Raw genomic sequence first — 12,949 nt, 5'->3', positions numbered from 1 at the left:
GCACAGAAGATGAATCTACAGGCATCAAAACTGCTGAGCAAGACAAAAATAATGTGGAAAAATGACAACTTGAATTTGAAGAAACACGCGTTTGACACAGCTACTTATGGACTGAAAGGTACCGTAAACAATGACAGTATGCTCAGTTTCTTTCAGTTGTTCTTTAGCTTGGATATCATAAACATTTTGTGTGTGTAAACTAACAGATACTTTTCTCAAATGGTGGCTGCTGGTCACGTTCTAGAAAGGATCCAGAGAGTATGGAGTGACGTGAATGTAAATGATATTTACATCTTCATTGCCACTATGTCTGTCATGACAAGAGTAAAGAAATTGAGCCCATCTGAATATTGGTCTGGGATTCCAGTTATTCATACACCAATATTTTCTAAACTGCTACCTAGAGACAGATTTCAACATATCTTGTTGTTTTTACATTTCGCCGATGACAAAAAGTCTCATGACAATGAATGTTTGTACAAGCTATGGCCAGTAACTGACCATTTTAGAAAACAATGTAAGGAAAATTTCCATCCTTATGAAAAGTTACGTGTAGATGAAAGTCTTCAATTATTCAAATGCAGACTAAAAATCAAGCAGTACATATCTGCTAAATGTAGCCATTATGGGATTTATTTATTCATTATATTTTAGATTTTATTGTTTACTGTGGCCCACATATAGATATTGAAAACTCTGATCTCAAAAAATGTTGTAGCTACATTGGTAGAGCCATATTTACAGAATGGACACATCCTGTAGTGTGACAATTGGTATACAAGTCCTGCCCTGTTTTGTTGCTTGTATAACTGGTTAATAAATGCTTGTGATACAATCAGACACACAAGGAAATATGTGCTTAACATACCTAAGAAACTAACAAAAGGAGAGCTTACCGATACTTTCCATTCTGCATCGGTATTTCTGTTGGCACTAAAATGGAATGACAAAAAACATGTATGTATGCTTTTGACAGTCCACTTTGCAGAAATGGTGGCAATATCGAATATGGATTGTCCAACGGGCTTGAAGCAATTGAAACCTTCAGTAGTATTAGACTACAATAAATCAATGGGATCTGTCAGTAAAAATGACTGGTAATAAAGACCATGGAAAGCATCAGAAAATCCACTAAATGGTATCACAAGCTGTTTATTCACATCATGGACATGTCCCTTTTCAATGCTTATTGCTTATATAAGACATTTGTATGAAAATTAGCTACACTAACTTTCAAATGGGAGTCATACAGGGAGTCCTGGAAAAATATAAAGTAGAAAAAAGAAGATACAGCGGAGGAAGAAGATCAGAGACTGACAGGAGGGCCTGATGAGTGGAGCAGCTACAGAACTTGCATTGTCTGTAGAGCACAGAAGAAGTGGAAGCAGACTAAAACGTGTTGTAAGGAATGGAATACAACACTTTGCACCTTTCCCTGTTTTGTGATTTACCGTACACAAGAGACTTTTTGAAATTATATTCTTGTAATGTAATCCTACTGAAATGTATTGTAAATCAACCAAAAATAAATGTTACTGAACAAGTGAAAACAAAAATAATATTCAATAGGTCTATACATTTAAGTAATAAAGCACCCACCCCTCCAGAGCTGACTCCGAAACACTGATCTTATAGAATGTATGAAAAAATTACACAAATTATATGAAACATCAAAGAAAACAATCTTTAGTCAAAATGAATATTAAAAGCATGTATGATTTGTATAAATACTTTCCTGAATGAATATATAGTATAAAGTGTGATAATTGTGATAACAGTACGAGTGTGGCAGGAGGACAGAGTAATGCCGTGGGGCGCGTGAAATATTCACTATACAGGGGCACGGCTGGGTGGGACTGGCACTTGTCCATAGTGCACAATGCAAGTCATGGCGCCGGCATGAAAGGGTTAACATTCACTGACCATTTTTCGATGTTTATATGTATGACAGCAATTCGCGACTAGCAAGCTGCTATGGCATTAGTGAATAATTAGATTCTTAAATCTAATCTTATCAAGGTACTAATTTTTAATCTGATTTGATGAAATACCGATGCCTTTTACTTCATGTTCGCAAGGTACAGACAAGCCTATTTCATTTGCAAGTAAACAGCTGTATAAAACATGTTCACCAAATATTATTGAAGATGGTGAATTACTACATCAAGAGTCAAAACATAGTCTAGGTACATACCTTATTCATGTTGTCAGTGCATACTATTCTAAAGTCCATACTAGTACTGGCCTCTCGCCATATGAAGTGGTCTATGGAAGAAAATTGCCATCTCTTTTTGATGTACTAAAACCAAAGACTGATAGAAAAAGAGGACAGGATGATAGGAAATGTGTAAAGACATCTTGGAATAAGTTCCATGGTACCAGAGATAGCTGTAGATGGTAAAAATTGTAGAGGCAGATAGGAACTGGAATATATGCAACAAATAATTGAGGACACAAGGTGCAACTGCTACTCTGAGAGGAAGCAGTTGGCCAGAAGATGAATTTGAGGGGAGCTGATTGTAACAGTCAGAAAAAAAATTGAAAATTGGAAATCTATGTGAAATCATTGTACTCTAAATTTTACTTATTGAATTCATGCTACTTAATACTTTATACATGTAAATTTGTAAAAATCACAAACATGTAAATAGAGTCAAAGAAAACACTTATATTGATCAATATAAAAACAGGTAAATCCTAAAATAATAATATTCTCTTCCTTACTGTCTCTCCAACATTTTTTGCATTTATTGTGTGAAAGGAATGCACTCAGGGCACACAAAACCTCTTTTTCAAGTTAACATTCTTCAGAGACCAAGGAGATGCTAATTAACAAACAAACAAAGCCTACACTTCATAGCGAAGGGTCTGATGCTACACTTTCTAAAGAGAAGATGGTAACTGATATAGTATGATATGTCTCACTGCAATCAGCCATGTAATGTTACAATTAATTAAATGAGAAGTTTTACAGAATCATGGGAAATCACTTCTAGATGTGTATGAGAATTATGTAATGAATAAAGCTCTAAAGTTCTGTACTCCAGATTCCAGGGGCCAAGGGAAACACAGGACCCCCTCTACCCCCTCCTCATCGCCTTGTGAATGCTAAACAGTATACTCCTGTTACAAGGGAAGAGTCTCATTTTTCAGAGGCTGTTTATAGTAATTTCCATTTCTATTGCTCTCAAACGAGCTGCTTCAAACAACCTCTGAATAAAGAATGAAGCTACTACTTGACTTAGGTTATTTGTGAAGGCTGTTCCTATTTCTTGAGGGTAATATGTTTCAAACAGTCTCACGAACTCTACACAAGGGGTTGCATTTTATGTGTGGAATGGGTGATAAACAAATGATGTGTACATGGTTTTCTCTTCCTTTGTCTATCATGTGATATGATGCTCATCAAGTATTAGCACAATAGAAGCACCACTACTTAGCTTCACAAAGTTCACAAAATTGTGTTGCTTATTTAGTAAAAATGTAAGTCTGAATGCAGTTACTGCTAGCATGGCAGGCTGAATTTATTCAAGCTTGAGACAGCGTGTCCTAATATGTCACATATTAAGATACACGTGCTATCGCATATTAGGAATAAGCCATTGTACATTAGAAACTTTGCCTCAAAGTTATGCTGCTCGGTTTGATAGATGATCCTTCATAGCAAATGAAAGAGTACTTTGTGAAGAATATAATCATACGAATATTATTCCGACAGCTATTCTACTTCACATATTACACCTCTAGAGACACACACGCTCAAAAAACTTGAAATTCAACACTTTTTAATCAAGTGTTCTCGACAATGTCCAGCTCGGTAAAGGTCTTACTGCCACTGCTCTACACCTCAGGCACCATGAGAACGACTTCCTGATACTTCCCAATGGAGTTGAGCACTTACTCATGTCACTATATAGCTGTCCCACATTAGCCAGCTCTCCCATAATAGACATCTTCCAGCTCTATTAAAAACGTGGGCCTCAGAAGAAATTTTTGCAATTTGGGTGGGGGGGGGCGAAAGTTCAAAACTTGCCAGGTTTTATACAGTGATTCAGTGAGTCTGAAATTGTATTACAGTTTGACAAGAAGTGTACTGAACATATTGTATGTCAGGCATCAATGACCTACCATTCATCCATTGTTGGACCACGAGGGAGGACATCAAACAGAATAGCTGCTTCAGAGTCCCTGAAGACCACTGCCACGATTTTACCTGCTAAGACTGCAGCTTTGAAATTTTTCTTCGGAGGAATGGAAGTGTGGTGCGATTCGATATATTGTAGTTTTGTTTTTTGTTTCTGGTTTGAAGTGACAATCTAACGTTTCATCATCTGTGACGATGTTCAACAAGCAATTGTCATATCGGCATTGTAATACGCAATTGATTGTGCACAGATGGTCTTTTGTAGCTCTTTGTGGTCTTCTGTTAGGTGGTGAGGGACCCAACAGACACACACCTTGGAGTACCACAACTGGAGGACGTTTGTGTCAGCACTACAAACAAAGATGCCCAGTTGTGCAGCGAGGTGCTTTACTGTAACCCATCAGTCACCTCAAATGAGAATGTCCTCACATTCCAACACTGCTGTGTACGCCCAGCAGGCTTGCAGGAAATCGGATAGGTTTCAACGACCTTGTTGGTGATAAGTTAGCCAGTCAGGGAGAAGCAACCAGCTGGGACACAAGCAGCAATAGCAAAGCAACCAATTTTGTAACTTTTACAAGCTCCTAACCAGGAGGAATTGAATACGATTGGGGAGAAGAAGAGTTTGTGGCACAATTTGACAAGAACAAGGGACCGATTAGTAGGACATCTTCTGAGGCATCAAGGGATCACAAATTTAGCATTGGAGGGCAGCGTGGAGGGTAAAAATCGTAGAGGGAGACCAAGAGATGAATACACCAAGCAGATTCAGAAGGATGTAGGTTGCAGTAAGTACTGGGAGATGAAGAAGCTTGCACAGGATAGAGTAGCATGGAGAACCGCATCAAACCAGTCTCAGGTCTGAAGACAACAACAACAACAACCAGGAGCTAATTGTATAGTTTCATTGTGTGGTTTGGTAGTTTAGTTTCTCGGGTTTCTGCATGTTAGTTTAATATATAATAGAGACTGTTCTTGGGGTTTTGTTTGCGTCGGAGAGTAAACCGATGTTATGGCATACCTCTGCTTATTAATCTAATTTATTAGACACAGTTCTTGTGTTTTTGTCAGAATCTACAGTAGAGTTCTGCACCTCGTGTCGATAGTCCATTTGTCGGTGTAGTGTAGTTTTCCATAGTGTTTAGTGCTGTGTGCAGATGCGAACTAAGATGGTGACACTTTGCTCTCAACTCCAGGCTGTGATACCTTTGTCTATACAGCTTGAAGCTGCAGTGGATGAGCATGACTGTTGCAGGCCAGCTGTGGGGTTCCAATGGACGTACAGCACATCTGAGTCACTCGATCAGTCTGTACCAGTTGCTAGACCAGTTACTGCTCGCACTGAGGCTGAACCCTCACCCATCGTCAAGTGGGAGGTCACCTTGGGGCTTGGCAGGTGGCAACCAGGGAGCCACATGTAAGGCTTCCCCCATTAGTCTGACAAACAGGTTCCAGGTGCTGTCTGTGGCTGACAGTGTTGCTCAGCCAGATGCAGTCGACTTGCCTGTTTCAGAGGAGACCTCTCTGCCTGCAAGATCCCAGCAGTCACAGAGGATGGGATTATTCGTAATTTGGAGCTCTGATGTTAGGCGCGTTATGGAGCCCCTTAGGGACATGGCTGCCAAGGAGGCTCCAAGTGCACACCAGATGGAGTAATTCCGGACATGGAACGGGTCGTTTTTGATCCCATGAAGAGCACAGGGTGCAGCCAACTGCAGGTGGTGGCTCACTTCGGTACCAAAGATGTATGTCATTTTGGATTGCAGCTAACAGAAGTGGTAAAGGCTGCCAGTCTTGCTTGCGAAATGAAAGCAGAGCTCACCATTTAAAAAATAGCCGACAGGACCAATTGTGGACCTCTGACACAGAGCTGAGTGGAGGGTCTGAATCAGACTCTCATGTGGCTCTGCTACTGTGTAGGCTGCAGAATCCTCGACATGCACCATATTGTGTATCAGGTTCCGCTGAATAGGTCAGGAGTCCATTAGACACAGAAGGCATCTACACGGGTAGCAAGGGCTGTGTGGTGTGGACTGGGCGGTTTTTTAAGTTAGAGGGTCTCGGGGAAAACACAAAACGGGCTTCCATCTCAAAGGGCGCCAGCCGAAAACAGGAAGTTTTTCCAAAATTTCTGTGAAGAACCTAACGGTGTTCCAAAAGGATAGGCTAAACACAGGTGGCGGTGACGTGTTTGTTGCTTTCAGAATTAGTTTACCTTATCATGAAATTAAAGTAGATATTTCCTGTGAGTAGGTATGGGCAGAGGTCGTTCTTGGCAACCGGAATAAAATAATAATTGGATCCTTTTACCGACCTCCCGATTCAGATGATACAATGGCTGGAAGGCTCAAAGATAATTTGAGTTTAATTTCAAACACGTACCAAATTCAAACAATTATAGTTGGTGGTGACTTTAATTTATCCTGGATATGTTGCCGATAATACATGTTCAAATCCGGAGGTACGCATAAAACATCTTCCAAAATTGTGCTAAATGCATTCTCTTAAAATTATTTCGAACTGTTAGTTCATGACCCGACGGGAATTGTAAACGTTTGTGAAAACACACTTGACCTCTAAGCGACAAATAATCCTGAGCTAAAAACGAGTATAAAAACGGAAACAGGGATTAGTGAACACAAGGTTATCGTAACGAGATTGAATATTGTAACCCCCAAATCCTCCAAAAGAAGACGAAAATTATACCTATTCAAAAAATCAGATAAAAATTCACTTGACGCCTTCCTGAGAGACAATCTCCACTTCTTCCATATTAACAATGTAACTGTACAACAGATTTGGCTTGAATCGAAGAAATAGCATCGACAGCGACTGACAGATTTACGCCAAATAAATTAACCAACGACTGAGTCGATCTGCCTTTGTACATAAAATGCGTGAGAACAATGTTGTAGAAATAACGAAACAAGAATATGAAATTTAAACGAACGCATAACCTCCGAGATTGGCGATGCTTTACAGAAACTCTAAATTTAGCGCGGACTTCAATGCAAGATGCTTTTGTGTCACCTGTAACTCAATGTTTGCTTGCGAAACTTCACATAAAATCGTGTTTACTGAATCTTACGTTGGTACTAAGTTGTAATGCCATGGGAGCAGTTGCCGGAATTAGCACACAAGCATGCCGGAGTGGCGACATTCTGCAGCCCGACAAAGGCTGCACATGGAAGCGCTAGAGAATATACTGGAGACTATTTTGGTAAGTTCTGTAAGTCTTCACATTCTCCACAACTGCAGGACTGCGCAGAAACCAATGTCACGCGAAGGGAGAGGCGTACCTTGACAGCCAAACAAACAAAAAAAGCCAAGTAATATTGTCAGTGCTAAACCCACGATATTTCTCGCCGCACTTGACATTACTAAGTCTACGGTGTAGCACAATCACAGATTCTAGGTACGCGGGAGAATTGTGTAATGGATAAAAAATGTACACCCCAGATTCCAGGAGGAGGGAAGTGCCCCCTTTTGCGTTCCCCACCCTCCCCCTACCCCCTTCCCTATCCTTGCTGACGCCTATGGTCCACAATACTTTTCAGTGTGTAAATTAAAGGCAGCATTAACTCAGAACAGAAATAGTCATTTTCTCAAATTAAATTATAATTGCAATGAGGCTAGGCGTAGTGCATTCCGTCATTTGTCGTCATTAGCTTCACACTCGCAGACCGCTGAAATTATTGATTTCTATTTTACTGGAAAATCAGAATGAAACGAATCGTTATTTCTGTTAGACAGCCATGTTCTATGCTTATCCTGTCAACTGGAATGTCATGCAGTTTCGTGTCCGCTAACCTCTTTCGAATCGTTATACATGTCCAGCTTAGTTTTAATACATACTGTCTGACAGGATTTGAACATTTTATTCAGACCCGTTCCGCGAATAGTTAACTTATTTTTCCAACATAGATTTGTAATTATTTAGAGATCAAACATAATGAGCTCATTATTAAACATTTATTCTCTCTCACTCAGTTTCATCTTAATAATATTCCCTGCTGCGTCTGCATTCCTGTTCTGTCTGCAGCTTCTGTAAATAGTTTCGTGCATACAGACAAAACTTTCTCTTCAGCAACTTAATGTGTATCTGAATGTGTTCGAAACTGAGAGTGACAGGGAATTTTAGTGTTCGCAAATAAAAGAACAAAACGAGTGTTGTTGAGCTTGGCGCTTCCGTTTGAATGCATAACTTGAAAAAAAAAAAAAGGAACTATATCGTTATCAGTTTCATCCGCGCCCACAGAATTCAAAATTAACCCCGGTTAGTTACGCTTCTACGTAAAAGATAAAGTTTTTCTAGACGTCTCTAAAATGAGTTATTACCCAAAATAATAATATTCTCTCACTTCTGTAAAACTAATGTCCTTAAAATAACTTGGATAAATTTTGTTTAAATCGTGTGAGTTTTGTAACACATTTTTTTTTATTAGCTCGTCCTATAATAGTTCTCTAAGGGGAGCCGGAGGTGGTCAAATCCAAAAAATTACGATCTTTTTTTTCTACCGAAAATTAATTGGAACATTCCTCTTTAATGTAAACTTTGAATTATTGTTCTACTCGCCCTAGAAGTTGAGTTATTACCATTTTCCCCCACGCCTGCAGAGGAAATGGGCGGCCGCTGAATGCATCTAACACCCTCTCGTGACTTCCTGGCGAACTGCTTGGGATTTTCTCGGCCTGTTACGCATACAGCGCCTTATGTTACGCATACAGCGAGTGTGCAAGGGCTGGCTACATTGTTTTATGTGCCAAATGAAGCGCTAAGAGCGCGGAACATCGTCTCTTTGCTGTTTACCGTTTCGAATTAGTTCAGGTGGGAGAGGCAGGCTTACCGATGAGGTGATTGAACGTCTAGAGATACTATGGGTATGCTATAAGGCAAAATACTAGTAATGTTAGTGACATACGAAAAGCAGTGTGGGCATTGTTCCTTAATACTGCCTCTTCCAATGAATACCCTCAACACAGCCTGTGTCCAAAAGATTCCTGGTGCAAATATAATGCAAAAAAGGACTATGATCACAAACATGGTTTGCCAGCAGCTATGATAAATGCAATAAAACCAATTTTTCATGACTTAGCACAGCCAGCATTGTTACACAAATGTCTACACGGAAAGACGCAGAATCCTAATGAGAGCGTAAACAATTTGATTTGGAAAGTGATTCCTAAAAGGGTGTTTGTATGCATAAAAACACTGCACTTTGGCATTTATGATGCAATAGCAACCTACAACCAAGGGAACAGTGTGAAGTGTGAAGTTCTGAAGGCATTAGGATTTAAAGCTGGGGTGAGTACTGTACGAGCACTAAGAAATATTGACAAGGAAAGTATAAGAGGAGCAGAAAGAAGAGAAAGGCATATGAAGTAAGATGGAACAACAGGCCAGAAAAGAAGACAGAAGAGGAAGCTTTTGGAGGATGAAGAAGAAGACCCTGATAATCCATCCTATAGTGCAGGAATGTATTGAGAAACTTTGATAACCATTTCCCATAAATTAGAATTTTTCGAATATAAGGAACTGCTTCTCAAAATCCACTCAAGCTAGAGAGATGAAATTTTTATACAGCACTCCTAGTGGTCAAACTTACATTGTAACACAGCCATCTGGCAATATGGTCAGTAGTTTCATTTCAGTTTAAGCATAAAGCAATTATTTGTAAAAAAAATTGGGTCATTAATAAAAAAAAATAATTGGAAGGAAACTAGAAAAGATACTCCAAAATCCCTGTCATAACTGCAATATTAAACCACTCTATATGTAAAAAAATTCAAATTTTTCTATTTGGTAGTTTATTCACAAATGTTCCTCAAACTTAGTGATTTTAACATGGGCAGCATAGGCACCTCCGGCTCCCCTTAAAGACTCCAAACAAGGTTCAGCAGTCTTGTACTCATCAAGACAAGAAAAACTACTACAGAATCGTCGTTAACACGTACCAAGATAGGAGCATTAACAACGTTGGCCAGATGGCAGAACCTAACTCTTGATTCGACGACTGACGACTAGGCACTTTGACTGTGAACTTCTTGCACATCGACGCTAACATGTCCTTCGTACCGCGCCAGGTGGCGCAGTGGCTAGCACACTGGGCTCGCATTCGGGAAGACGACGGCTGAAACCCGCGTCCGGCCACCCTAATTTAGGTTTTACGTGATTTCCCTAAATCGCCTCAGGCAAATGCCGGGATGGTTTCTTTGGCCGACTTCCTTCCCCATTCTTCCCTAATCCGATGGGACCGATGACGTCGCTGTTTGGTCCCCTTCCCACAAATTGACCATCAAATCAACGTCCTTTAGACCGCATCTGACGCAGCTAGTGAAATCACTACACACTGTATTTCGCGATCGCTGTCGGCATCTCATACTTAATGTGAATAATGTCTAACTGGCATTAATTTGGAACCTTTTATATAGTACGTCTCGCTGGTATGACAGCATATTGCCTCTATAAGCCAACAAGAGTAATAGCGTGGCGAAAGTGTTGCCAAAATTAGTGACGTGGCTGTACACGCTGCGTGATGTAACTTGTCAGACATTTCCCGTGCAAGCTGTTTTGTTTTGTCGATCGTACATATTGCGCCTAAATAGGTTCTTGTTTGATTACATGATACCCCTGGATACTTTCGCATCCCTTAGATACTATGAGTGTGGTTACGCAGCATTTAAAGAGTAATAATTCCGAGATCTTACTTTTCTAGCAGAGTTAACCAATACACTGCTTCCTCCTGCTGTAGAAAGTACTATGAAGGTAAAGAGACTCAAGCTTATAACAAGTCCGACGAACAGTCGATATCACAAACCCCTTTTGCGGCTGCAGCATAAAACAAGGGGAGCGATAGCAAATGAAGTACCCTCCGCCACACATCTAAACGTAGCTCTGGGAGTGTAATTGGAGATGTAGATCTATATAAATTCAGCTGCGCTCAGAGCAACTGAAGAGCTTAGTTTGATGCAAGGATAATGAGGTATTTGTCTAAGAAAAACGTTACATATAGAGCGCTTATATGGCCATGTAGGGTCACTGCTCTAGCGTGTGACATCTATGCAGGGTTGTATTTATGGAATTTATTGACATGTAGTTACAAAGAAAAAGGAGAGTAAACAATCACATGCATTTTTGACGTGCACAAGAATGCCAAGAGCTGCTAAAAAAGAAAAAAAATGGCAGCGCCAAAAGAAAAGCTACCGTATTAATGTCTCGCTATAGGGTAGTATTTACAAGGTTCATTGGCATGTACCAAAGAAAAGCAGACTAAATAGTCACAGGCTCTTTAGACATGCACAAGAATGTCAAGCAAGTGCTGAAAATAAAAGAAAAAAAGTCAGCGACACCTAATGAAAAACTAAGGTATTAATATCACGCAAAATCTGTTTGTAAAAATTCAAGAATCTGTTTTCTCGGTAATCACCATAAATATTCTTCCGCCCACTACAACTGCTCCAGTACGAGCTGCGAATATTGGTACAGAACGAATCACCTCGCAGAGAAGCTTATCGTGCTGTAAGCATTAATTTTTCCTATACTGCAACTGTTAAATGAACGGGCAATAAAAACTTATATATGTGACTATAAGGTGTAAATGATCATTTGTAAGATTACATCAAGAGTGTATAACGCAGCCGTACAGGAGAGAACGACATAATTTATTAGCCGACCCATGAGGGTTATCAGAGATAAAGCAGAAAAAAATAGAACACTCACAAAGCTGCTAAGCATAGTAGAAAATATGCAAACGAATCATAAAACTACATTGAATGTAAATATTTATGTTCTGTGGTGCTTGTCTCACGTATCAACATACGCGATAGTATAAGTACTCAGAAGCTATTACCACAACGCACATGTAGATTTTTTACTCTTTTTTCTTTGTCTCTATACACATTCTAGAAAGATGTGATCTGAAAATGGGTTAATACAGGGTAGCAAAAGACTCAGCATTGCGTAGTACCGGTACCTGTATGCGAAGGGCGAAGTACGAAGCCTGGCCCTCTCTTCACAACTGTACGCTACTGATACAGCTGAGTCATCCAACTGTAGGGCCATTCACCAGTGCAATGGTCCTACAAAACTATGTTTCCTAGACAGTGCTACAACTCTTCACCACCTGATGATGCTTTTAAAAGCCGAATACGACAAGCATAATCACACACTCGCATTTACAAATGTACCATTCACTATATAATGCGTAGCCATTTACCTGACACTATACAACAGGAAATGATAAACAGTTTTTCAAGAATCATACTACATATATGCTGTTTTCTTCTCAAATGACAAACATATTCTGAGCACAGATGAAACAATGCCTAAGATGAAATTAGATCACCGAGTTCCTCTGCTGTGTTGAGGCTTGAAGCCAAAGACCATATATAACACAGACCGCGCATGTGCCTATCTCTGCCGTGTTAAGGCTTGAAACCAACATCTACGCTATGTGATCAAAAGTATCCGGACACCTGGCTGAAAATGACTTATAAGTTTGCGGCGCTCTCCATCGGTAATACTGGAATTCAATATCGTGATGGCCCACCCTTAGCATTTATGACAGCTCCCACTCCCGCAGGAATGCGTTCAGTGAGGCAGGGGCGTCTGATATTGGGTGGGGGGGAATGGCATACTGGGGGTCTTGCCCCGGGAAATTTTCTAAATTTTAGATGAAAACTAGTGAGTTTTAAAGTTTTTTTAAGCGTTTTAGATTCATATGATCAACATTAGAACCCCGAAAACTGGACTCTCGATAACTCGACACTCTGGGAAACTCGACAAGCCACACTCATTTTTTGTCC

At 40.0% G+C, this 12,949-nt stretch overlaps 1 protein-coding gene across 3 annotated transcripts in view; it reads right to left on the bottom strand.

Annotated features, from left to right (window-relative positions):
* Positions 1-12,438, bottom strand: part of LOC126321701 (uncharacterized) — an 86,738-nt gene extending 74,300 nt beyond the window's left edge. For 2 of the 3 annotated variants that reach the window (XM_049994208.1, XM_049994209.1), the window contains exon 1: positions 12,361-12,438. In XM_049994208.1, coding sequence (XP_049850165.1) covers positions 12,361-12,406 — 46 coding nt within the window. In that variant the 5' untranslated portion in view covers positions 12,407-12,438. Of the gene's footprint in view, positions 1-12,117 lie in introns of all 3 variants that reach the window. The other variant, XR_007558489.1, reaches the window with a different exon arrangement.
* Between the last annotated feature and the right edge of the window lie 511 nt (positions 12,439-12,949).

Source organism: Schistocerca gregaria, chromosome 2 (genome assembly GCF_023897955.1).
Source record: "Schistocerca gregaria isolate iqSchGreg1 chromosome 2, iqSchGreg1.2, whole genome shotgun sequence".
NCBI classification, from domain to species: domain Eukaryota; kingdom Metazoa; phylum Arthropoda; class Insecta; order Orthoptera; family Acrididae; genus Schistocerca; species Schistocerca gregaria.
The sequence above is the reverse complement of the archived record's forward strand: the minus strand, read 5'-3'. Positions and strand labels throughout refer to the sequence as shown.